General features: G+C 42.7%; 1 protein-coding gene across 5 annotated transcripts in view; it reads left to right on the forward strand.

The window, feature by feature from the left end:
- ICOS (inducible T cell costimulator) overlaps positions 1 to 20,029 on the forward strand; it is a 36,748-nt gene extending 16,719 nt beyond the window's left edge. For 3 of the 5 annotated variants that reach the window (XM_070508437.1, XM_014836392.3, XM_014836391.3), the window contains 3 exons: positions 142 to 248; positions 1,293 to 1,377; positions 3,742 to 6,725. In XM_070508437.1, coding sequence (XP_070364538.1) covers positions 142 to 248; positions 1,293 to 1,377; positions 3,742 to 3,782 — 233 coding nt within the window. In that variant the 3' untranslated portion in view covers positions 3,783 to 6,725. Of the gene's footprint in view, positions 1 to 141; positions 249 to 1,292; positions 1,378 to 3,741; positions 6,726 to 15,167; positions 15,219 to 17,644 lie in introns of those variants that run through there. The other 2 variants (XM_070508436.1, XM_070508435.1) reach the window with 2 other exon arrangements.
- The last annotated feature ends 3,257 nt before the right edge of the window (positions 20,030 to 23,286 follow it).

A 23,286-nucleotide genomic window follows, 5' to 3' on the forward strand; every position in this document is an offset into this window, starting at 1 on the left:
GGATTTCATGATTGTGATGAAGAAAAGCGTCATTTGATTAAACAGCTCTTTTAAGTTTGGTAAAAGAACTTGAGATTCAGCACGGAAAGAGGAGATTTGATTCTCAGAGTTTTTCCTTAACGTGTCTTTTTCCCGACCCAGAATCACAGCTCTGTTGCCAGCTGAAGCTCTGGTTGCCCATAGGATGTGCGGCTTTTCTGGTGGTCTACATTTTTGCCTGTGTCCTTATATGTTGCCTTGTAAAAAAGGTGAGCAATTTCTACCTTTTCTTGCATCTGTTTTACTGAGGAATACCAGTGGTTATTTACTCATCAAAGTACGTGTTGCTCTTGCCAGATTAATTTGATCAATAGGTAGACCATTTCTTTTCCTCAAGATATATCTACTAATTATATTACTAACTTGGAACAAAGGTTTATTTGTTTTATACCCACTTTATTCCAAAAAAGATTCAATGGCTTACAGAGAGATGTATTATTATTATTCTTCAAAAGAGATAAGGAAATTGGGTCCAAGGAAGACAAGAAGTCAGGGGGAAGGTTAAAACATAAAAATAGATGCTTCTGGCTTTTAAAAATTATTAAACGTGGGCTGCAAATTTGATTCTAAGCTTCCTAAGAGGTCAGGGCAAAGAGGAAAGAATTAGTTACAAGTTTCACTCAACTGGTCAATTGAAAAACAATGAGTGAGAAAGTCCTATAAGGTGCCAGGAGCAGCTAAGAAGGAAATGGCCAGCTACTTTTCCTGGTAAGTTATTAGGACTTCCTGCTTTTAAAGAAAACCACTGAAAAGTAAGCAGAAAGATAAAACAACACCAACCGTCACGACAACAAAAATCTCTCTGTGCTGGGGGGCATGCTGGTTAGTCTTTCACGATGTGGGTTCTTAGTGAAAACACTTAGACCTTTGTGCATATCCTGCAAGTCTGCTGATGCTCCAGCATGTCCACAGGGTCATCACTGAGCAGGGGGTGCTGTCTGTGCAGAATGGGACTTGACGAGAGAGACCAAGAAGGAAGAGAGCGGGGTAGGGCCCACGATCTCAGTCTAGGGAGGAAGGAAAAATAAAGGCAAAATTGAGGAAGGAAGTTCAGCAGAAAGCTCTTTTTATTTAAAGCCCTTTTCCTACTTAGCCTGAAGTCAGGAGCCTAGGTCACATTATAGCACTGCTGTTACATACGACTTCATCAGAGAACAGAGAACAGCCAAAACAAACAGCAGCAGCAACAGCAAACCAGGGCTGGAGATGGGGAAGAGCAGCGGACAAACCATGTTTCTGCCTTTTTCTTCCAGAAGCCTCGCCCCAGTGTGCACGACCCTAATAGTGAATACATGTTCATGGCTGCGGTGAACACGGCTAAGAAGCCTAGACTCGCAGGTACAGCTCCACTGGGGCTTTGGGGAAGGGAAGGGCGCTTCACATTAAGCCTGGAATTTTAATTTTAAAGAAAGGGAAACTGTCTCTCAAGCCTAATTTTAGTATTTTTTGTGAAAATCTGAATTTTCACTTTCACTGAATTTATGCTTTCTGAAGTACATTGAAAGCAAACAAACAGTAAGTTTGTAAAAGCACTAATAAAAATAAACAGACAAAAGTTCATAAGCCACTATTGTATCAAGGCAGTTTTCCAATTAATATTTCAAAAATTGGGATGATTCTAAGTCTTCCTTGTCAAAAATGCAAATTACTGGGGCCGGCCCGGCGGTGCAGTGGTTAAGTTCGCACGTTCTGCTTTGGTGGCCCGGGGTTCACTGGTTTGGATCCTGGGTGTGGACATGGCACCACTTGGCAAGCCATGCTGTGGTAGGCGTCCCACATATAAAGTAGAGGAAGATGGGCATGGATGTTGGCTCAGGGCCAGTCTTGCTCAGCAAAAAGAGGAGGATTGGCGGCAGATGTTAGCTCAGGGCTAATCTTCCTCAAAAAAAAAAAAAAAAGCAAATTACTGAGTGAGGCACTGTGAGGCTCCACAGACATATGCCAATTTTAGACTGAGATGTGGAAGAGAGATCTGGGCTGGTGCCACCAAAGGCAAGAAGGAGAAATCGGTGAAGATATGCAGTTATTTCGATGTAAGGAATGTGCAGGTTTAGGGGACCTGAGTGGCCGCAGAAGGCCAGTTAGGTGGGACTTGGACATTTTCCATTGAGAGTGAGTTTTGTCAACTTGAGTGCTGTCATGTTGAGGAACATCCAGAAAGTCTGAAGCATCGATTGTGGAAAATTTGTATGCCTTCTGCCTTTGAGGTTGCAGTGACGTGAGGCAGATAGTGAGACAGAAACCACTGCCCTTCTGTCAGCACTCAGTGGTGAAGGACTGTACAAAAGAGATGCCCACAGCATCCAGTTGTCATGAAATTGTAGCATGGGAAGGGAGCTAAGCGTTCCTGTAGTCCACCTCCTTATCTTTCAGATGAGAGAAACTGACTCTCCAGGGTGTTCAGTGACTCCTTTGGTGACCCAGAGAGTGAAGACTGTGGCTTTGACCCTAGAGAAGAACTTGTGTTTCATTACTTTGCTATCGGAAAAAAATCTTTTCTCTCAATCTCTGTGCTCACAATAATGTATTCTGTCCTAGTTTGGGTCCCTGGAGGCAGACCCTGAGACAGAGATCTGGGTGCAAGTAGTTTACTTGGATGGTGACCCCAGGAAGAAGCGGCGAGGGAGCAGGGAGAGGGAGCCAGACAGGGAGGGAAAGCAATGAAGGTTGCAGTACCAACGTCTCGCAGAGGCTGCAGGAGCTCCGAGACGTGTGCAGAGGTCTCCCAGAAGTGTTCTTCAGAAGAATAGGAAGTGGGGCATTTATCCAGCGGCTCCCATCCCCACCGGCTTGGGATTGCCTGCAGGGAGCATTAATTTCCCCTCGTCCCTGAGCTGCACCAGGTGCTGGGGGTGAGTCTGCTTTCAAGGCTTCAGAGAAAGCCCTGAGGCAGAAAAGCAGAGAAATGCATTGGAGGGCTGTTTTGCTAGAACGGTCAGCGAGTGCAGAAGTGTCCGCCCCAGCTGCGGCTGGAATCAAAGTTCGGCAGTTTCATAGCCACCTACCAAGCCTAGCACATACCTTGCAATGAGAGGTAAACAAACAATAGCTGTGAAAATGGCCAGAGCACAAACTTCTCGAGGATAGGCAGGGTCTTCCATCTGTATTCTGGAAGCATTATGCACACACAATTCCAAGCAGAGCACGACTCAGCACTTCCGCAAAACAGGCTTCATGCAATTTCTGGAGGATGGGTCCCCAGAGGGATGACTCTACAGGCTTAGCATACAACAGGTGCTCAAGAGTTGTTTATTAAATAAATAAATTAATATTTCACCTAAGTCAAATATTTATTGTATGATTATTCCATGAATCGCGCTGTGCTGAGTAACGTGTGTTGGGCAGAGGGAGAGGAACCCAAGACAGTCCTTGTCTTCAGTTTGTAATGCCATTGGGAGAGGTGGTGTGTTTGCACGGAAGGTGGAGTCACATGATAGTGTCAGAAGTACTCAATTGCAAAGTGTAGAGTTCAGATGATGTGTGTTATAGGAGTCGAGAGGGGGCTGGGGTCAAACTTCATGGAAAATGTGGAACTGCTCCTGGGTCTTGAAGCATAAAGAAAAGTTTGGATGGGGCGTGCGTGTGTATGTGCATATGTGTGTATGTGTGTGTGTGTTCACAAGAGGCAGAGGAAAGGAGAAAGTTTGTTGAAGCCTATTGGCACATGGAGAGCTTGCTATTCTTACTAAATTTCTGTTACAGATGTGAGCCGTCATTTGGAACTCTCTGGCACCCAGGCGTGAAACCCGTTGGCCAGCTCCCTCCAACTTGAAGTGCAAGATTCCCTCATTTCCTGGACCACAGGGAATCTGACTTGATTTGACTACATACATCTTCTGCTCATGTTTGGTTCAATCTGGCCCAGTGACTCTATCAGTCAATAGGGGTCTTAACAGACTGACTCAGTCCTGTTGAGTTCTCTCAAGACAAACACCCTCTCGCAACTAGCTTTATAGAAAGCCCGGCTCATGTGTGCTCAACAAATAGACCTCACTGGGGCCGAATGCCTGTCTGCACATCTGCTTCTAGCAATGCGCCAGCTAGTAAAACAGACACATCTACAAAAATTTTTTAAAGAATGTGCAAAGCAAAAGGGCAGCCCAGGGCCAGCATCTGTCCACGTTTCACTACCTCTTCTTCCTGTAGAGATGGGCATTCCTTTTTCAATCAGACAGTAGTTATTTGATTTCTCAAGCGTAGATGTGTAACTGCAGCATGCTGATGCGTTAGTGCACAGCGCTCTTCTGCAGCTTCCGAACCCCCAGTGACCACTCCACCAAGAGTTTAGATGCCTCTTCTGTCCTCAGTTTTCTTTTTTAAAAATGCTTCTACATGCCTACTTGACAGACACTCTGAGTAGGGAGCTATGTCTACATTTTTTCCCTCTGCCGCTCAATTACATAGATACATAGTTGCAGCCTAATGAACACATCTTGCCTATATTTTCCCTAAAAGCATATTTTTGCTCCGGAAAGAGATCTTATTTATCTTCTTTTCCCAAATTTAGTTAAAATGGTTTACTTTGTTGACTTGTTGACATTAGTGGTAGGAAACATTGCCCAGAATCAAAAGCGACTTCATTTTATGATACTGTTTTCTACCATTATCTATTTTTTCATGGTGCTATTAATTGCAAGTTAGGCCTTTTTTGTAGATCATATTAAAATCGCAAACAAACCGACAGATCCACCTTCCACAGTCCAGCACTGTCCCGGGGTGAGAGCCAATGATCCGTTCAGCCGAGAGCAGCAGCTCCCTGGGCTACCGGCAAACTGCAGCCGCGCTGCCTCTGGGCTTGACAGGCTGGAATGGCCCCCATGGGCCCGGAGCAGCCGTCCAGACCTGGGTGGCATTCCAAGGGCTGAGAGACTCTCTTGAGCCAGGGACAACCAGGTGCTCTTGCCCCCAGAGGCTGAAGTCACCCTGGGGACCACAGTGGGTCTGCCTGCACTTGTACCTCCAGGATCTACAAAGAAGCATAGATGTGCCAGGGGACCTCAGCATGATCCATTCTCCTAGAAACCATTCAGCCTGGAAACTGGCCCTGGCCCTTCGAGATAGTCTTCCTTTGAATATGATTTGATTGGAAAGATTCTTAAACACATGTAATGTGGTTATTCTTAGCTGAAATATTTTCTCCACTTTGTGTCTGCATGACCAACCGAGGCTTCTGAAGCAGCCAGTGTGTATGCAACAATATTTTTAACTTTAGGTAAAATGAGATGATTTACTAGTTTTAAAAATTTGTAGTGGCCTGCTTATACTTTACTTTAAAAGTGAGACCTAACGTGTCATTACGCACGCTTATATTGTTTTAAGCGTGTGTAGTGCTGGATGTGTACAGTACAGTACTGAAACTGTAATTTGAATCAAGTATGGTGTTCTCTGTTTCCAGCTCATGTGGATGCCCAGCTGGCTTTGCGGAGGTGTTCCTGAGTCGTTTGCAGTTTTCTGGGGAGGGTGGGGGCGGGTGGGCAGGAGACCCTCCTTGTGGCTGGGTGGCCTGGTTGTCAGAGTTGTGCCCTAAAGAATCCTCACCCTCAGTACTGGATATTTCACAGAGAATTATTAAAGGGTACAATTTCTGTTAAATGAAAACTGGTCTTAAGAGGAGCTAATTATGAAATAGATTTTAGCAATAGTAGGAAACTAAAGAATAAACATTTGATATTTGGCAACTGAAATACACCTGACTGTTTTCTTGGGGGAGGGAAAAGATTACTGTAGCAGCACTTGTAAATTTGACCTTGTTCTTGAACGTGGTTGGGTTGCTTGGCACAGTTGGTCTTTTCATTTTTTAAAAATATTTTGAAACAACCACAAACTTATAAAAAAGTTGGAAGTACGGCAAAAGGACTGTTCTTTTCCTGAGTAAGTTTCTGACCTAATGCTCTGTCACCTCTGAATAGTATGTATTTCCTATTCACAAGAGAACTCTCCTCCACAGCCACAATAAACCATCAACATCACAAAATTAATGTCAATATGTTGCTGCTGACTAATCCTCAGACCGCATTCCAGTTTTGCAAGGTGTCCTCATAATGTATTTTATAGCAAAGAATCTATCCAGAATCTCCCTTTGCGTTTCGTTGTCACATCTTTGTTGTGTACTTCAGTCTGGACAGTTCCTCAGGCCAGACTTTCACGGCCTTGGCTCTTCTGAAGATTATAAGCAGTTATTTTGTAGAATGTCTTTCGGTTTGAGTCAAGTCTGATGTGTCTTCATAATTAAAATCAGGTTATTGATCTTCAGCAAAAATAGCACAGAAGTCATGCTACATTCTATTTTTTTTCTTTGAGGAAGATTAGCCCTGAACTAACATCTGCCACCAATCCTCCTCTTTTTGCTGGGGAAGACTGGCCCTGAGCTCACATCCGTGCCCATCTTCCTCTACTTTATATGTGGGATGACTACCACAGCACGGCTTGCCAAGTGGCGCCATGTCCTCACCCAGAATCTGAACCGCTGAACCTGGGGCTGCCAAAGTGAAACATGCGCACTTAACCGCTGCCCACCGGGCTGGCCCTGCTTCATTCTTTTAATTGCATCTAATCAAGTGACTCATAATCTCGGTTTGTTACATTACTGATAATGTTCATTTTGATCACTTAACTAAGGCAGTGTCTGTCAAACTTCCCAACTGTGAAATACTCTTTCCTCGTTATGGTTAATAAATAGTTTCTGTGGAGGAAATTTGAAATTTTGGACACCTTCTGTTCCTTATGAAAATTTCAATTTATTCTTTTGTTCATTTATATTTCTATGGTTACCTATTTTGTTCAATGGGTAAACACTTGTTGCTATCATTGCTTTATTTTGATCTTTAAATTGTCCCATCCTTGGCCAGTGGGAGCCTATTCAAACTGGCTCTGATGTCCTTCCACTTCATCCCCAGCATTCTTTCAGCATGTCCCTGCTTTTTGGCAGAACAAGATATTCCAGGCTCAACTCCTGTTTTCCCCGCCCTGTGCTGGAATCAGTCATTTCTCCACGGAGCCCTGGTTTCTTTGAGTGGGCAATGGTTTTTAGAAGCCAAGAGGCAGGCATTAGTAAACGCTCATTTCTATTGGGATTTCCCTATTCCTAGGCCCCTCAGGGGGCAGCACTGGGATACAGATGTAAGTGTGTGCATATATGAGTGTATACAAATATGTATACGTAAATAATATGTTGTATATTTAAATATAGATGGAAATGTGTGCACATATGTACGCACACCTATATGTATAGTTATAGATGGAAACGTGTGCACATATGTACGCACACCTATATGTATAGTTATAGATGGAAATGTGTGCACATATGTACGCACACCTATATGTATAGTCATAGATGGAAATGTGTGCACATATGTACGCACACCTATATGTATAGTCATAGATGGAAATGTGTGCACATATGTACGCACACCTATATGTATAGTTATAGATGGAAACGTGTGCACATATGTACGCACACCTATATGTATAGTGATAGATGGAAATGTGTGCACATATGTACGCACACCTATATGTATAGTGATAGATGGAAATGTGTGCACATATGTACGCACACCTATATGTATAGTTATAGATGGAAATGTGTGCACATATGTACGCACACCTATATGTATAGTCATAGATGGAAATGTGTGCACATATGTACGCACACCTATATGTATAGTTATAGATGGAAACGTGTGCACATATGTACGCACACCTATATGTATAGTGATAGATGGAAATGTGTGCACATATGTACGCACACCTATATGTATAGTGATAGATGGAAATGTGTGCACATATGTACGCACACCTATATGTATAGTTATAGATGGAAATGTGTGCACATATGTACGCACACCTATATGTATAGTCATAGATGGAAATGTGTGCACATATGTACGCACACCTATATGTATAGTGATAGATGGAAATGTGTGCACATATGTACGCACACCTATATGTATAGTCATAGATGGAAATGTGTGCACATATGTACGCACACCTATATGTATAGTCATAGATGGAAACGTGTGCACATATGTACGCACACCTATATGTATAGTCATAGATGGAAATGTGTGCACATATGTACGCACACCTATATGTATAGTCATAGATGGAAATGTGTGCACATATGTACGCACACCTATATGTATAGTCATAGATGGAAACGTGTGCACATATGTACGCACACCTATATGTATAGTTATAGATGGAAACGTGTGCACATATGTACGCACACCTATATGTATAGTTATAGATGGAAATGTGTGCACATATGTACGCACACCTATATGTATAGTCATAGATGGAAACGTGTGCACATATGTACGCACACCTATATGTATAGTCATAGATGGAAATGTGTGCACATATGTACGCACACCTATATGTATAGTTATAGATGGAAACGTGTGCACATATGTGCGCACACCTATATGTATAGTTATAGATGGAAACGTGTGCACATATGTGCGCACACCTATATGTATAGTTATAGATGGAAACGTGTGCACATATGTACGCACACCTATATGTATAGTCATAGATGGAAACGTGTGCACATATGTACGCACACCTATATGTATAGTTATAGATGGAAACGTGTGCACATATGTACGCACACCTATATGTATAGTCATAGATGGAAATGTGTGCACATATGTACGCACACCTATATGTATAGTTATAGATGGAAATGTGTGCACATATGTACGCACACCTATATGTATAGTTATAGATGGAAATGTGTGCACATATGTACGCACACCTATATGTATAGTCATAGATGGAAATGTGTGCACATATGTACGCACACCTATATGTATAGTCATAGATGGAAACGTGTGCACATATGTACGCACACCTATATGTATAGTCATAGATGGAAATGTGTGCACATATGTACGCACACCTATATGTATAGTTATAGATGGAAATGTGTGCACATATGTACGCACACCTATATGTATAGTTATAGATGGAAATGTGTGCACATATGTACGCACACCTATATGTATAGTCATAGATGGAAATGTGTGCACATATGTACGCACACCTATATGTATAGTCATAGATGGAAACGTGTGCACATATGTACGCACACCTATATGTATAGTCATAGATGGAAATGTGTGCACATATGTACGCACACCTATATGTATAGTCATAGATGGAAACGTGTGCACATATGTACGCACACCTATATGTATAGTCATAGATGGAAATGTGTGCACATATGTACGCACACCTATATGTATAATTATAGATGGAAATGTGTGCACATATGTACGCACACCTATATGTATAGTTATAGATGGAAATGTGTGCACATATGTACGCACACCTATATGTATAGTCATAGATGGAAATGTGTGCACATATGTACGCACACCTATATGTATAATTATAGATGGAAATGTGTGCACATATGTACGCACACCTATATGTATAGTTATAGATGGAAATGTGTGCACATATGTACGCACACCTATATGTATAGTCATAGATGGAAATGTGTGCACATATGTACGCACACCTATATGTATAGTTATAGATGGAAACGTGTGCACATATGTACGCACACCTATATGTATAGTCATAGATGGAAATGTGTGCACATATGTACGCACACCTATATGTATAGTCATAGATGGAAATGTGTGCACATATGTACGCACACCTATATGTATAGTCATAGATGGAAACGTGTGCACATATGTACGCACACCTATATGTATAGTCATAGATGGAAATGTGTGCACATATGTACGCACACCTATATGTATAGTCATAGATGGAAACGTGTGCACATATGTACGCACACCTATATGTATAGTTATAGATGGAAACGTGTGCACATATGTACGCACACCTATATGTATAGTCATAGATGGAAATGTGTGCACATATGTACGCACACCTATATGTATAGTTATAGATGGAAACGTGTGCACATATGTACGCACACCTATATGTATAGTTATAGATGGAAATGTGTGCACATATGTACGCACACCTATATGTATAGTCATAGATGGAAATGTGTGCACATATGTACGCACACCTATATGTATAATTATAGATGGAAATGTGTGCACATATGTACGCACACCTATATGTATAGTTATAGATGGAAATGTGTGCACATATGTACGCACACCTATATGTATAGTCATAGATGGAAATGTGTGCACATATGTACGCACACCTATATGTATAGTCATAGATGGAAATGTGTGCACATATGTACGCACACCTATATGTATAGTCATAGATGGAAATGTGTGCACATATGTACGCACACCTATATGTATAGTCATAGATGGAAACGTGTGCACATATGTACGCACACCTATATGTATAGTTATAGATGGAAACGTGTGCACATATGTACGCACACCTATATGTATAGTCATAGATGGAAATGTGTGCACATATGTACGCACACCTATATGTATAGTCATAGATGGAAATGTGTGCACATATGTACGCACACCTATATGTATAGTTATAGATGGAAATGTGTGCACATATGTACGCACACCTATATGTATAGTTATAGATGGAAATGTGTGCACATATGTACGCACACCTATATGTATAGTCATAGATGGAAACGTGTGCACATATGTACGCACACCTATATGTATAGTCATAGATGGAAATGTGTGCACATATGTACGCACACCTATATGTATAGTTATAGATGGAAATGTGTATATACATGCATGAACATATACACATATATGTGCACACATACACATATTTACATCTGTTTTATTTCTGCACCTACTTATATATGTTGAAATCCACGAGTTTACACTTGTGCCTTTAATTCAAATACAACACCACATGGTTCATTCTAGATTTTTTCCTTTCTACTATTTGTTCCTCTTATGACAGTGAGAAACTCGACTCTTCTTATCCTGACTATGTTTACTTATTTGATGGATCCCCCGGTGTGAACCCTTTCCCATCTTGGTTGCGTGCCCTCCCCACGTGGTGGTTCCTCTCCCAGCCTGGGCTCTGACTCCTCGTTCCCGGCTGCCCAGGCCTGGAATTGGCCAGCTTGGGCTCTGGTGCCTCCCGCTGACCTCTCCCACCCCACGGATGTCCTTCTACCCTGTTTGGGCTCTAACGCCCCAGGCTGGGTGGATCCTCCATCCGCAGTTGGGGCTGCAGTGGCTCCGCTGGCCTGCACCATGAGGTGGCTAACCTCGCGTCTCTCTGACCCCGCCACCCAGAGTCTGTCCATCACGTTCATTTCCAGTTGCCACCAGTGGTTCTGGTTTGCTGCCTTTTATCGACAGTCATTCCTTCCTTCCCGGTCTCACGTCCTCACTTCCCTCTGGTGTTTCCGTCACTTCTCACATCAACTGCTTACGTGGGAATCCTGTAGCATCCTCTGCTTCTGGGGAAACTCCAGTTCGGACCCCCATTGCCCCTCCAGGCCAAGGTGAAACGGTGGTTTTCCACTGCTGCTGGCTGCTGGTGCTTCGTCCTCCCTTGTTTCTGGACTCCAGCTACGCCTTTGCAAACAACCCCTTCATTACCCTCTTCACTTAACCCTTAGACTGTCACCTATCTGTCACCTATCTTCAGAGACTGACTGAATCACACCGCAAAGTGGCTTGCTTCTTCTACTCCATCCCCTTCTGTGTCCAGTGCCCTGGGACGCAGAGTCCTCCTGGGGTCCGATCTCTTCGACTAGGAGTATTAGCTTGAATTCTGATGGATAGAATTCTCTACCTTGTTATACATTTTTCTTTGTTAAATTCACACTCTTCACAAGAGGAGATCACTTTTTCTCTGTGGGACCCAAGTCCTCTTCCCACACGTAACTCCTTCCACTTTTTGTTTTTCCTTTGCACTAAGTAGATAAGATTTCTCTTGCTGCCATGGAAGACAGGCTATGTTCAGCCTACATGCTAGCCAAGCTTTGGTCTATGAAAATGAGGAGTAGGGAATTTGAAATTTTCCAGGTGGGTGAACGCATCAGTATCAACATTTAACCCCCACCCCACAGGTCTGCGTTCTCAGTGTCAAGAGGAAGGTGGTGAATTCACTGAGTCTTTCCTACCTAAAGCCGAGCTGACCTTCGGCTTTCACTCTAGGCTGCCTTTTACTTCTGTCTGTCTTGTTGGTTAGTGTTTGGGAACTCAAGTTATGAATCTGAGCTATCCTCCACCTTGCCGTATTGTCCGCCTAAGGCAGTGAGACTGTCATCAAATCTAGAAATAACCTCTAATACCAGCCGTTGTGGACTCTCACTTCTCAATCTTCCAAGTCTATTCATCCTCTTGTCATTTCAGGGACACACTCTAACCATGACTAAAAATCATCCTTTCTCCCTTCGTCTCCTTAGCATAGCGCGTCCTACAATTTTTTTCATTTTCAGGAAGCAAATAGCAATGGTTAGGCAGATTCACCGGGAAGCTGGTCTCTGCAGGTAGAACTGGTCAGATGCCTCCAACTAGACTGTGGACACCTACCCCTGACCTCTCTTTAGGAAGAGTCTCCACTGAGGCAGGTTAAAAACCAATCTCTTGTTTCGTATGGGAGAGTATCTAGTCTTCATGTAAATGAAGAGTAAGATGTATGGTTCTTTGACAAAAATACTGAATCCCATGGGTGACTTCTCCTTGGTGTGGTCCCCTCCACTCCATCCTCTTGGCTTTAAGGAGACAGCCCCAAATGACTGCAGCTTGTCTAATGGATGTGGCACTCTTTTCTGTCATTATTCCAATAATTTGGAAGTCGTGGTGAAATGCTCTCTTGAGCTAGGCTAGGAAGATGATTTGAATTCCAAACGCAGCCAAATACCTTATCCAAAAGTTCCTCTAAAGTCCCCAGGATAAAATCCAGATACCTCTGAACCCACTCATTAACATCAAAAGAAATGCCATTCCCTCAGAAATACATTTTAACTGAAAAGCTACCTTTTCCCAGTCTTTTGAGAGCATGCCAAAATGGGGATGGGTGTAATTCGCAAAGCGCAGTAAAACTTCACTAAAAAAACCCTTTTCCTCATTATCACGGCCTCTTTCATGCTTAGAGGCAGTTCTTGAAGCAGCTCCGCCCTCTTTTTCTTCTGCTAGAGCCTTCCCTAAGCAGCCCGCACATCTCTTCCATCTCCTCCCCATATTTTTGCATTCAAAGCACTTGATAAAATAGTTTTCTCTTTCTTGCTAATTCACATTGTCCCTGTATTGGTTTCCTATGGCTGTTTTAACAAATCATTACAAACTTGGTGGCTTAAAAAAATGCAAATTTATTCTCTTACCGTCCTGGAGGCCGGAAGTCTGAAATAAGTTTCAAGGGGCTAAAGTCAAGGCGTGGGCAGGGCTGGTCCCTCTGGAGGCTCCAGCAGGAATCCATTTTCTCGCTTTTCCAGAGTTTCTGGTGTCTGCCAGCCTTTTTAGGCTTGTCATCACTCTAGCCTCTGCTTCTGTAGTTACACTGCCTTCTCCATTTCTGTTGTGGAATCTCCCTCTGCCTTTCTCTTAAAAGGACACTTATGATTACTTTTGGGGCCCATCTGGATAATCTGGGTTTATTCCCCATCTCAAGATCCTTAACTAATCCCATCTGCAAAGCCCCTTTTGCCGCATAAGGTGACCCGCAGGTCCCAGGGGTTAGGACGGGGAGATCTTTCATGACCGTTATTCAGCCTACCACACTCTGCTAACCACCTGGGGTTTTTGGAGTGGCAAATCCCCTATAAACCTTTCCCCACTCCCAACCTGGGTCCCTATGCTTAGGACTCCCCACCTCCTTCCGTAATTCTCTCTTTCTGAAACTCCGCACCCTTCCTGGACAAAGCTGCAGTTATAGATTCTTTAGACTCTTTCCCTATCCAGTGGGCCAGGTTCCAAGTCTGAGTCCTACAGTCATGATTAGTCTTAGACTTCGGCCCACTGGATGGCTGACACTCATGACTCTTAGCAGAGCAGGCGCTGGAGTGGAGGGAGGGTGGGTCAATAAGGGCTTCAGTCCCATGGGCAATGGTGAACTCAACGTCCAGTCTCCTTTTCATTATATCCACCAAAGGGAGCTGCAGACCCATTGAGTTGTTTGCTAGTTGGTCCATTATAGGAGGCACATTCCTGAAGAACAAACTACACTTGGGAGTCAGTACAGTTTGAACTCATGTTAAGAAAAGACTCAGTTGCCTCACTTAGCCAGGAACCTGCCCTGTCCTTTGTGTCATTGGGTGCCCATCACTGTGAAATAAAGTTTTCCTCTTGCTTCATCTGACAGGGCCTGCCAGAATCCTAAAAGAAGCTGACATTAGCTTTTACTGGCTCTTCACTTCATAAATGTGGGAAGTGGGCAAGACTTAATTCCATTATTTTGGGTCAGAGTTTCCCTCTAATGGAAATCAGGGTGGGGATCTTCTGTTTTCCTTCATCCACAGTATATAGTAAATGCTGCGGGGTCTGAATTTATTTCCTAGCAACAGTCGAGAAAAATAGCTATTTCTCGGAAGCACTTCTCTTTTAACAAAAAGAAACTCAAGTGAATGAACACGAGAAATATGGGAACCATTGACTGTCTTCCAGTTGAAGCTTGGATCCAGCCTAGCATTTCCCAAACAGGGCTTTGAGAGTAAGTCCTATTGGTATGCGAGGAGCAAAGGAGTGATTTAAAACAATTGAAATGCCTCTCCATCCTTCCCATCCCTGCCTAGTTCCACTCTCCCACCGTAAAGGAACAATTACTTTATGTTGAGCTCTGGATTTCAAGCAAAATATTATAGAAATTCAGCTGTCCAGATTTTCAAATGTCTAGAATGATCAGTTTTATGAGATCAGTGAAGGCAAGGCCTGAGATATCAAATCTGATCCCAAGGATAAGTGTTCATAAAGCTCAGCAGAACAACCACAGAATCTTCCCTTCAACCACAGCATCTCCAAGGATCCACAGTCCAACTTTCAGTTGGTGCAGAGAAGTAAAACGACTTCCCGTGGTTACATTCCTGGTATCAGAAGCAGAGGGGAAACTGTACCTCTTATTTCTGACATCATGGCTTATCTCTTTTTCCACTTGCTTTATTTTACCCAACCCAACTTGACATACCCTATAGCCTCTCCCTAAACAGTCATTCTCCCCTCTTATCTCCCACCTTCTTCCACCCACAGAGGGAGACTGAAGAGGCTAAAGAAGGAGGAGGGAGCGGGCAGCAAGTGGAGGTGAGCCAACCGTGGGAGAAGGAGCCTCTCTCTTCACCAAGCCTTGTCACCACCCCAAGCCCTGCCTGCCCTCAGGGCCAAGGTTGTCCCAACAACCCTTCCCCATCCAAGTTCTAAGCACACATGAGAAGCTCTACTCAAAACTGTTTTTGAATGAAGGGGTCGGAGGAAATGAGAGCTAGATTCCTAAGTTCTGGGACTCAGACTCTATCCTTCCACTCCCACTAAATCCTTCCAGTTTATTTGCAGCTCTCCTAATCACCTTCTCTAAAACCTGAGATTTATGCCATTACCTCATCATTACTCCAGCAAGAAAAAGCTTACCAGTACACTTTTGTGTCTAGGTTTCTTCTGGGAAGCACTCTGAGTAAGAGAATTGTTCTTGTCAGTCACTAAAGCGTCAGAGCCCTGCGACAATCTTATCAGAATCTATCTTTTCATCTAGTACCACAACTTCAGCCGGTGTAATCCACTTACCTAACTACCAGTCCATAAGATGGCTTATCTTTAGGCTTTGTCACTGGTTTGGATATATTTAATATATATAATAAGCACAATGAAAAAGACCTCTGGCATCACTATTTATCAGGGCAATGCAATTAAAACCACAACAAGACAGCACTCACTCCCCACTGGTAAGGCTAAGATTAAAGCATGGCCAGATATGGAGCAACTGGAACTTTCATTCATTTTTAGTGGGAGTGCCAAATGGTGAAGCACTTTAGAAAACAGATTGGCAATTTCTTATAAAGTTAAACACCCCCTTACCATATGACCTAGCAATTCTACTAGTAGGAATCTTCCCAACAAAATGAAAATACATGTCTTCACAAAAACCTGTATGCAAATATTCATGGCAACATTATTCATAATAATGGAAAACCAAAAACAACTAAAATGTCCATTAACTGATGATACTCAGGTCCAAAAATCATGGTAGGCTGCCTTGTGATAAATACAGAAATAACTCATTTAAGCACTAAGTTTAATTGTTAGAATCTCAGCTGAGCCTTTCAGAAAGAATTTACAGACGACAAAAGAGAAAAATGAACCCCCAGACACAGATCCTATGATTGAAGAAAAAGATGGAGCAGAATGAAATTCTACTCAAATCCTGGAACATCCAAAAGCTAAGGGAAAACAGCAGTGGTTTGAGGATCCCGGGCAGAGAAATCAGCTTTCACTAGGACCCCCAGGAAGAAAACATCCTGCAACATTCGTAGGAGCTTCAGTTTAGAGAGCTACTGAGGGTGAGACTCCAGCAGAAAAAAATGTGGGGAGTCAGGTAATATCTTTTCTAGGAAACTGGCTCCATAGGCCCAAGCAATTCTACTTCAAGAGGCCAAGGGAGCAGCCACTGTGTCATAGGACTGAAATGCTTGCCAGGAAATTGGCATGGAAATGATGGTCTAAATAGATACCACACTAGGTATGGCATCAGAGCACCTGAAATACAGACTTGAAGGGAAATGAAAATAAGATCTTGTGACTGGTACAGTAACCACGTTCTACAAAGATCTACTCTTTCTGAGAAGGCTGCGGTGTCTTTAACACCTGTCTCAGGGGAGAGAGATAGTGAGCTCTTGGATTTTCCCACAGAGGTGATAGTAACCTCTTAGGAGAAATTAACCTTTAGGAGAAATTTTCTCCCAATTGGCTTTAAGTTCATAGCCACGGACTTTAGATAATGGACCATCAGCTGATTGGCATCCTGGTAAGACTAGAATTCAGAGCTTCTCTTCTCTGCTGACCTTCCTCCCTCAGGACCACTGACTCACTGCCATGGTCTTTGGCCACATTAATGTGGCTCTAGACTAACTATCATGTTCAGGAAATAGTTTTGCCTGAGATGAGCTTTCTAGGGGCTGGGTTTTGTTTGTTTGGAGTTTTGTGAGTGTAGTGCTGCTGCTGTGTTAACCTGGATGTCTCTCTGGATTCTTTAAATGTTAGGGACCACAAGAAATTATGCTCATTTCAGTGACGAAAATCTCGGGCAGCGCTCGTTGAAAGAACCCAGACTCCACTAGGTGTCTGAGCCTTTATCCTTCAGCTGAGCTGAGTAGGAGGGAACTCGGGGAGGGAGAATTAAGGTCGTTAATTCTTTGGCACATTAAATTATTTGGACATTAACTTGTAAGAGAATTTAATCTTTGGACTTCAATTTCTTCTGGGAATTTCACAACAGGAGGGAGTTTATATGCAAATTTCGGGCACTTTTATGTTGTTGGAAATTTATTAGTGGAATATGTTAGCGTTGTCACTTAATCATCTTGCCTAACCTCTGGTGAGCTATATCAGGCAGTGTAGTTGGGCATAATTTGGAATGAGACATAGAAGAGGGAGCAAATTCTCAGTCCTGGACGCTATGTAGATTTGGAGTTAATCCAATGAGTGCGCTGTCTGAGAGCATTTTTATGCTTCCACAGGAGGATGCCACAGGAGCAGTCAGTGGTACTGAGGAAACAGCCCATGAACGTGGAACTAGACTGCCCGGATGAACAAGTGACATCCTCCCATTCAGAGGAGTATCACTCCCTCGGTTGATATAATTCATGGTGAATCCCAAAGGATAAGAGAAAAAACACAGGAAATGATTGAGGGAACCCCTCATTCCTCAATCTCATTTTTTTAAATATGAGGGTCCTTAAATAACATCCTTGTCTTTTATCCGTCTTCCTTCTTACCCCACCCCTTCTGATGGTAGGAGATTGCATTGGTCCATGTTGATCCATTTGGTGGAGCCGATCTATTACAAAGTTCCAAGCACTAGGATGCTAATTTGTATTATTTTCTCTCCATCCTGGGTCAGTGTGAGGCAAAGATTCTGGATAGTGTTTTATTTTCAGATCCAAGTTTTTCCCTTGAGTGGGATTTCCTAAGGTCTAACCAGACTATGAATGGAGGTAGTATGGTAGACAGTGGTTAGTTAACAGTAATTAACAGTTAACTTATTGCATAAGTTAACCACATGCTCCACCTTTGCCTTCATAGTAAGAAATCTAACATTTTGATCATTTTGATCTCCATTTTCCTGACTCCAATCGAGAGTCTATTTCCCAATCAGTTTTTAACTTGGATGGGGAGTAGAGGTGTAGGTTGTTTTTTTTTGTTTTTTTTTTTTTTAACTCTCTCAAACCAGAGGCATCAAGACGAAATCACAAAGAGAGTGGAGAGTAGGCTGTGTTGGAGACAAGCCAGTGATCTGAGTATGCGTGAAAGTGGTGGGAAATAAGCCAGGAAATGTAGTTTGGGGCCAAACGTAGTTAATGGCTTTAGATTTAATTTTTTTAGCAAATGAGGGAAGTATTTGAGCAGGGCAGACATATTTCCAGAGATGAGAGTTTTCCAAAAACGAATCTAGTGGCAGTATGTAATAGGCTTTGTGGGCCATCCAGTCTCCATGGTAACTATTCAACTCTGCTATTGTGGCATGAAAACATCCATTGACAATACATGAATGAACGAACAAGGCTGCGTTCCAATAAAACTTTATTTACTAAAAGCTCCATCCAACAGACCATGGTTTGCTGATCCCTGGTTTAGAGGGCTATGACACCAGCGCTGGTATTCAACTGTCATCTCTGAGCTCTAAACACACCCTTTCGTTCCATTCCCTGAGATGCTGGGGTTGGGACTCTGCAAACCACATTTCTGTTTTGCCTGCTGCTCCCTGTGAGGTCTGGAGCAGGGAGGAGGGACGCAGCCTTCCTGAATGGCTTGCTATTCCTGTCAGGATCATCACAACAATGGTCTTCACCTGGAAGCTGCAGTCGGTTCTGATTTCCAGTTTCTTCCCATTTGCCCAGAAGTAGCTCAAATAGAGCCCTCTCCCCAGATGCAGGATTCCAAGTCCTAATAATCCTAAATTCTTCCTGCTGTTCCAACAGCCCTATGAGCGGTAGCAGCCTCCCACAGTAACTGTCTTTGTGTTACCTTAGAATTCCCTTTTGCTTTGTCTTTTCAACTCTCTGATGCCTATTTAACCTATTTCCTGTGTTAAATTCTGTTAGAATGACTGGTGTGGTTTCTGTTTCTCTAACTGAACTCTGATGAATACAGAACTATATTCTGCATAGACTAGGGGTCTATGTAGGGATATAGACAGAAAATACAACAAGTACAGTCTTAGAGGGATACGTGGCGAGTCTACTTTTAGAAACGGTGAGTTTGAAGTCCTGAAAAATTAATCACTTCTAGATTTCTAGCTGGCAATTGGATATTAGAAAAAGTCAGCGATGTATCACTTACATAAAGGTGCTCTTTATATGAGTAGAGATCAACAACTAGGAAAGTCTAGCTAGAATGGAAAGTAGAAATGGGAAACACCTTCAATTTTGAGAGAAATGATGAGGAAAAAGGAAAGACAATGAACATGACAAAGAAATAATTTTTTTAGGGGCAGAAGGAAAACCTGCAGATTATAAGAAGCAAAGAAAAGAATGAGTTTCAAGAAGAAGGAGGTCAGAGTGGGCGAATCCTATAAATATCAAGGGAGATTACTGGTGACTTCCCAAAGGGTAGTTTTAATAGAACAACAAAATTAGAATTGGAAGATTTGGTAAGAGAAACGAGGCCAGTAAAAACTGTCTTTTCTTTTTTTTTAAGTGAAGACATTTGATGGTGAAAGGAAGATGAAAATTATACGGAGATCTACAAGTCTAAATAAATCAATTTTTATGTATTTATTTATGTTACTAAGGAAACCTTGAGGAAGTTTTTATGTAGAGAAGTTATCCTTGGTGAGGGACAATGGAACACACAGAGGATAAGGGAATGATACTCGTAATCCAGGGATGGAGAAAGGTGGGTGAGGGTGGGTGGGCTAGAGAACCCCACTGATGTAAAGGAAGGGCACCTCTTTATCTGAGATCCAGGTAAATTTCATGTGAGGAGGAGAGAAGCTGGATTTGTTTTGAAAACTGAAACCATCCTAATTCCTTGTTCCTGAGTTAAACAATGATGGGACCAGATGTATTTTCCCATGTCTATGCTAAACAGTGCTGAGACCAAGCAATAATAACAATGGCTGCTATTCAGGGAGTACACGCTCATGGATGATGAGACTGTGGACCACTCTGTCTAGACCCCTCTTCAAGGAAAAACTTCCACTCTAGCTGCTGGGGAATGCTGTTGGAAGAAAGCCTTTAGCTGTCATTCCCTTCAGAGATTGGCTTAAATGCAGAAAGCTGCCTTGCCAGTTACTTCCTTCCAGGGCTAGCCCATGCTGTATGATGTGGACCAATGTGGGACATTTCAGATGAGTCATTTTAAAGACATAGAGCTCCCTATGGGGATTGACTGACTGTGGAGCTTGCATCCCAGCTTGACCTCTCTCCTTGGCCAATCCGGCTTCCTCCCCCTCCATCACACAGGTGATGATCTCAAGGGTACTCCCTAACAATCATCCTGAATTCTAAACGTGCTCCAGAGTCTGCTTCACGGACAGCACAACCTGTGATGCCAGCTCGACAGCTTACTTCTAACAGCTTGCCCATCAAGACTCACTTTAACATCTATGCCTCAATGTACCCTCCAAATCAGCTTATTTTGTCATAAACTCAGCCCAATCCCAACCAGCTCCTGCCTTCAAGCCCTGCCTTAAAGTCATCCAGCTTAGACCCTAAAACTCTGTGGATAACCCGGCTCAATTTTCTATTTTCATGCTGTCAAGGTGGTGTCCTCCCTTACTTTAATAAGTTTAATAAACTTAGTTTTACTTGATTTACAGGTTTTTCTGGTGGTCTTCTAGAGAATCAATAGTTGAGAATTTCCATCAGATATCATGATTCTTCCCAGGTTTAGAAAGCCTGCTAGCTTCAGGGAAAGAGGGAAAGTTTGGAAAATATATTTTGGTCAATGTCATGAGGAATCAACTCTAGAAACCACATTTCTGTCTTGACTCGGGATTTTGCAAGGAAGAGTGATCTCCTTGGGGTACAGGGATGGCAGGAGTTCTACCAGCTTGGGCACAGATGACATGGAATAGGACAGTCACGGTCGATAGCTGCTATCTGCACCTTGTAATTGGTGTTCCCAGAAGTCCTTATTCCTCTGATGAAGCAGCCTGGGCTATGGTGGAAGATGAGTCCCTGACACTCACTTGACGCAGTGGCCATGTGTTTCTTTGATTCTGAGCACTCTCATCTCTCTTTTCCTCCATTCTCCTAGGCTTCTCATTCCACCTCCTCCTTCCTCGGCTGCTCCAAGGTTAAGCAAGAGAAGTTTGTAGCCACAGAAGGCTTTTCCCTCTTCCTTGCCTAAAATAATATTAGTGGGAATTTGAGAACACATAGACAAATACAATAATTCCCTTCCAAATAATCCTAGAGATGACACGAGAGCAATTGTGTATGAGATGAACTTTGATGTGCCCCAACGTGATATGACCTGGAGAAGAAGTCTAATCTATTCTCCCGCCTTCCACTTCATTCTTAAAGTATTCAGAGATGGACATTTCCTATATAGTTATTTTTCAGCAATTCTCACTAGAATGTGTTTCTTACGTGTTGAAATTTACACCGATATCTTCCTGCTGTTAATGAAGTAGCTCACACCACTTGCCACTGAATGCTGCTGGGACAAGTCCACCGACCCTCTCCTGATGTTGTGTTTTGTCCTTGAAGATGGTTGGTTCGTGAACCTCTTCACCTTCTCTTCTTCAGGCCAAATGGACCTAATTTTTTCCTTTATCTGATTTCCGAAAGACAGTTTCAATTGCTCTTTTTTGAAGGCATTATTGGTAAAGGCAGGGGTGGGGCATTAATTAAGTCAAGTTCAGCCCACAAAAGATCTTTAACTCAAATCGCCAGCCTTTGAGTTTTTGAAACTTTTGAAGTTTGGGCTTATTTGAAGTCCTTTGGGTTTTCCCCTCCTTTGATTATCTTCATTATCAACAGCAAACTCTGGTGCCTGGTGTCACTAAACATGACAATTTCAAGCATCCCACCCAACTCAAACTCTCCTGCTTTGCTTGTGAAGAACACCTTGAACCACACTGGCTGTGGGGGCCATCTGGGAGCCATTTTTACTTACAGGCATAGCAAAGGCAGGACGCAGTGCTGAGAGAGAGGCTGACACTGTGGCGTGATGTCTATAATCTAGAAACTCTACCGCCTCCACAAAGAGCAGAGCAGAGGCTCTTGCCAAGCACTTTTTTTCCATAGTATAATTTGCTTTTCTGAAGAGTGGTATTTAGTGTTGCTGTAGATCAAATTAACATATGAATCTTTGAAAAAAGACAAACCTGAATTCAAAAAAGACACTTTCTTTAAAAAAAAGAAAATAGGTTGGGGCATGTTTTTTAATTGCATGCTTGAAAGAAAGTTTATAAAGTGGTTATACAATTTTCACTAATAATTTGTCTAAAATTAGTCAATTTTCTGTTCTCAAAATTATCGTGAGCTTTTCAGCTTTCGCACTTCACACCTCTTCATTTTCCCACAGTTATCACTAGCTTTGAATTTTTCAGTTTCTTTGTATCACCACCTACGTTGTCTGCAACTTCTTTGCCTTCGGGGAGAGGGAGCGAGGAGAGCGCTCGGGGGGGGAGCCTGGACCGGAGCTGGGCTCTCGCAGTGGAGGCCGTGACATCCTCCAGCCCCCCATGATGCCCAGTCCCATTTCACTGCCTTCGTCTGTGCACTTCTCTTCACACACTCAGTGCCCTCACTGCCAGTCACACACACGCCGGGGCTCATTTTCCTCATTTAGAAAATAGTTTCTGAAGTCTCTTCTATCTCTACAATTTTATTATTCTAGCATGTTCAGATCTTTAACTCCATCCCCAATTCTTGAATTTCAACATTTCTTTAACTCTTTCCTGGTGATAATTTCGGAGGTTTTCGGAGTCTGTGTTGTTTAGTTGGCTGCTGAGAGCTTGTGCTCAGCTCTTTATTTTGCTCAGGTGGATGAGAGGATGGTCCTTGCGTGCAAAGTACCATAAATTACATTCGCAAGATGAACTCGTATTTTTTTAAAAATTTTTTGATAAGGTCACGTACTTATACTGTATAGTCAGGCATTTCACAATTTACTCTCTAATTTCTGGGGAGCTTCTAAAACTCCTAAG

Source organism: Equus asinus, chromosome 4, assembly GCF_041296235.1.
Source record: "Equus asinus isolate D_3611 breed Donkey chromosome 4, EquAss-T2T_v2, whole genome shotgun sequence".
Lineage (NCBI taxonomy): Eukaryota > Metazoa > Chordata > Mammalia > Perissodactyla > Equidae > Equus > Equus asinus.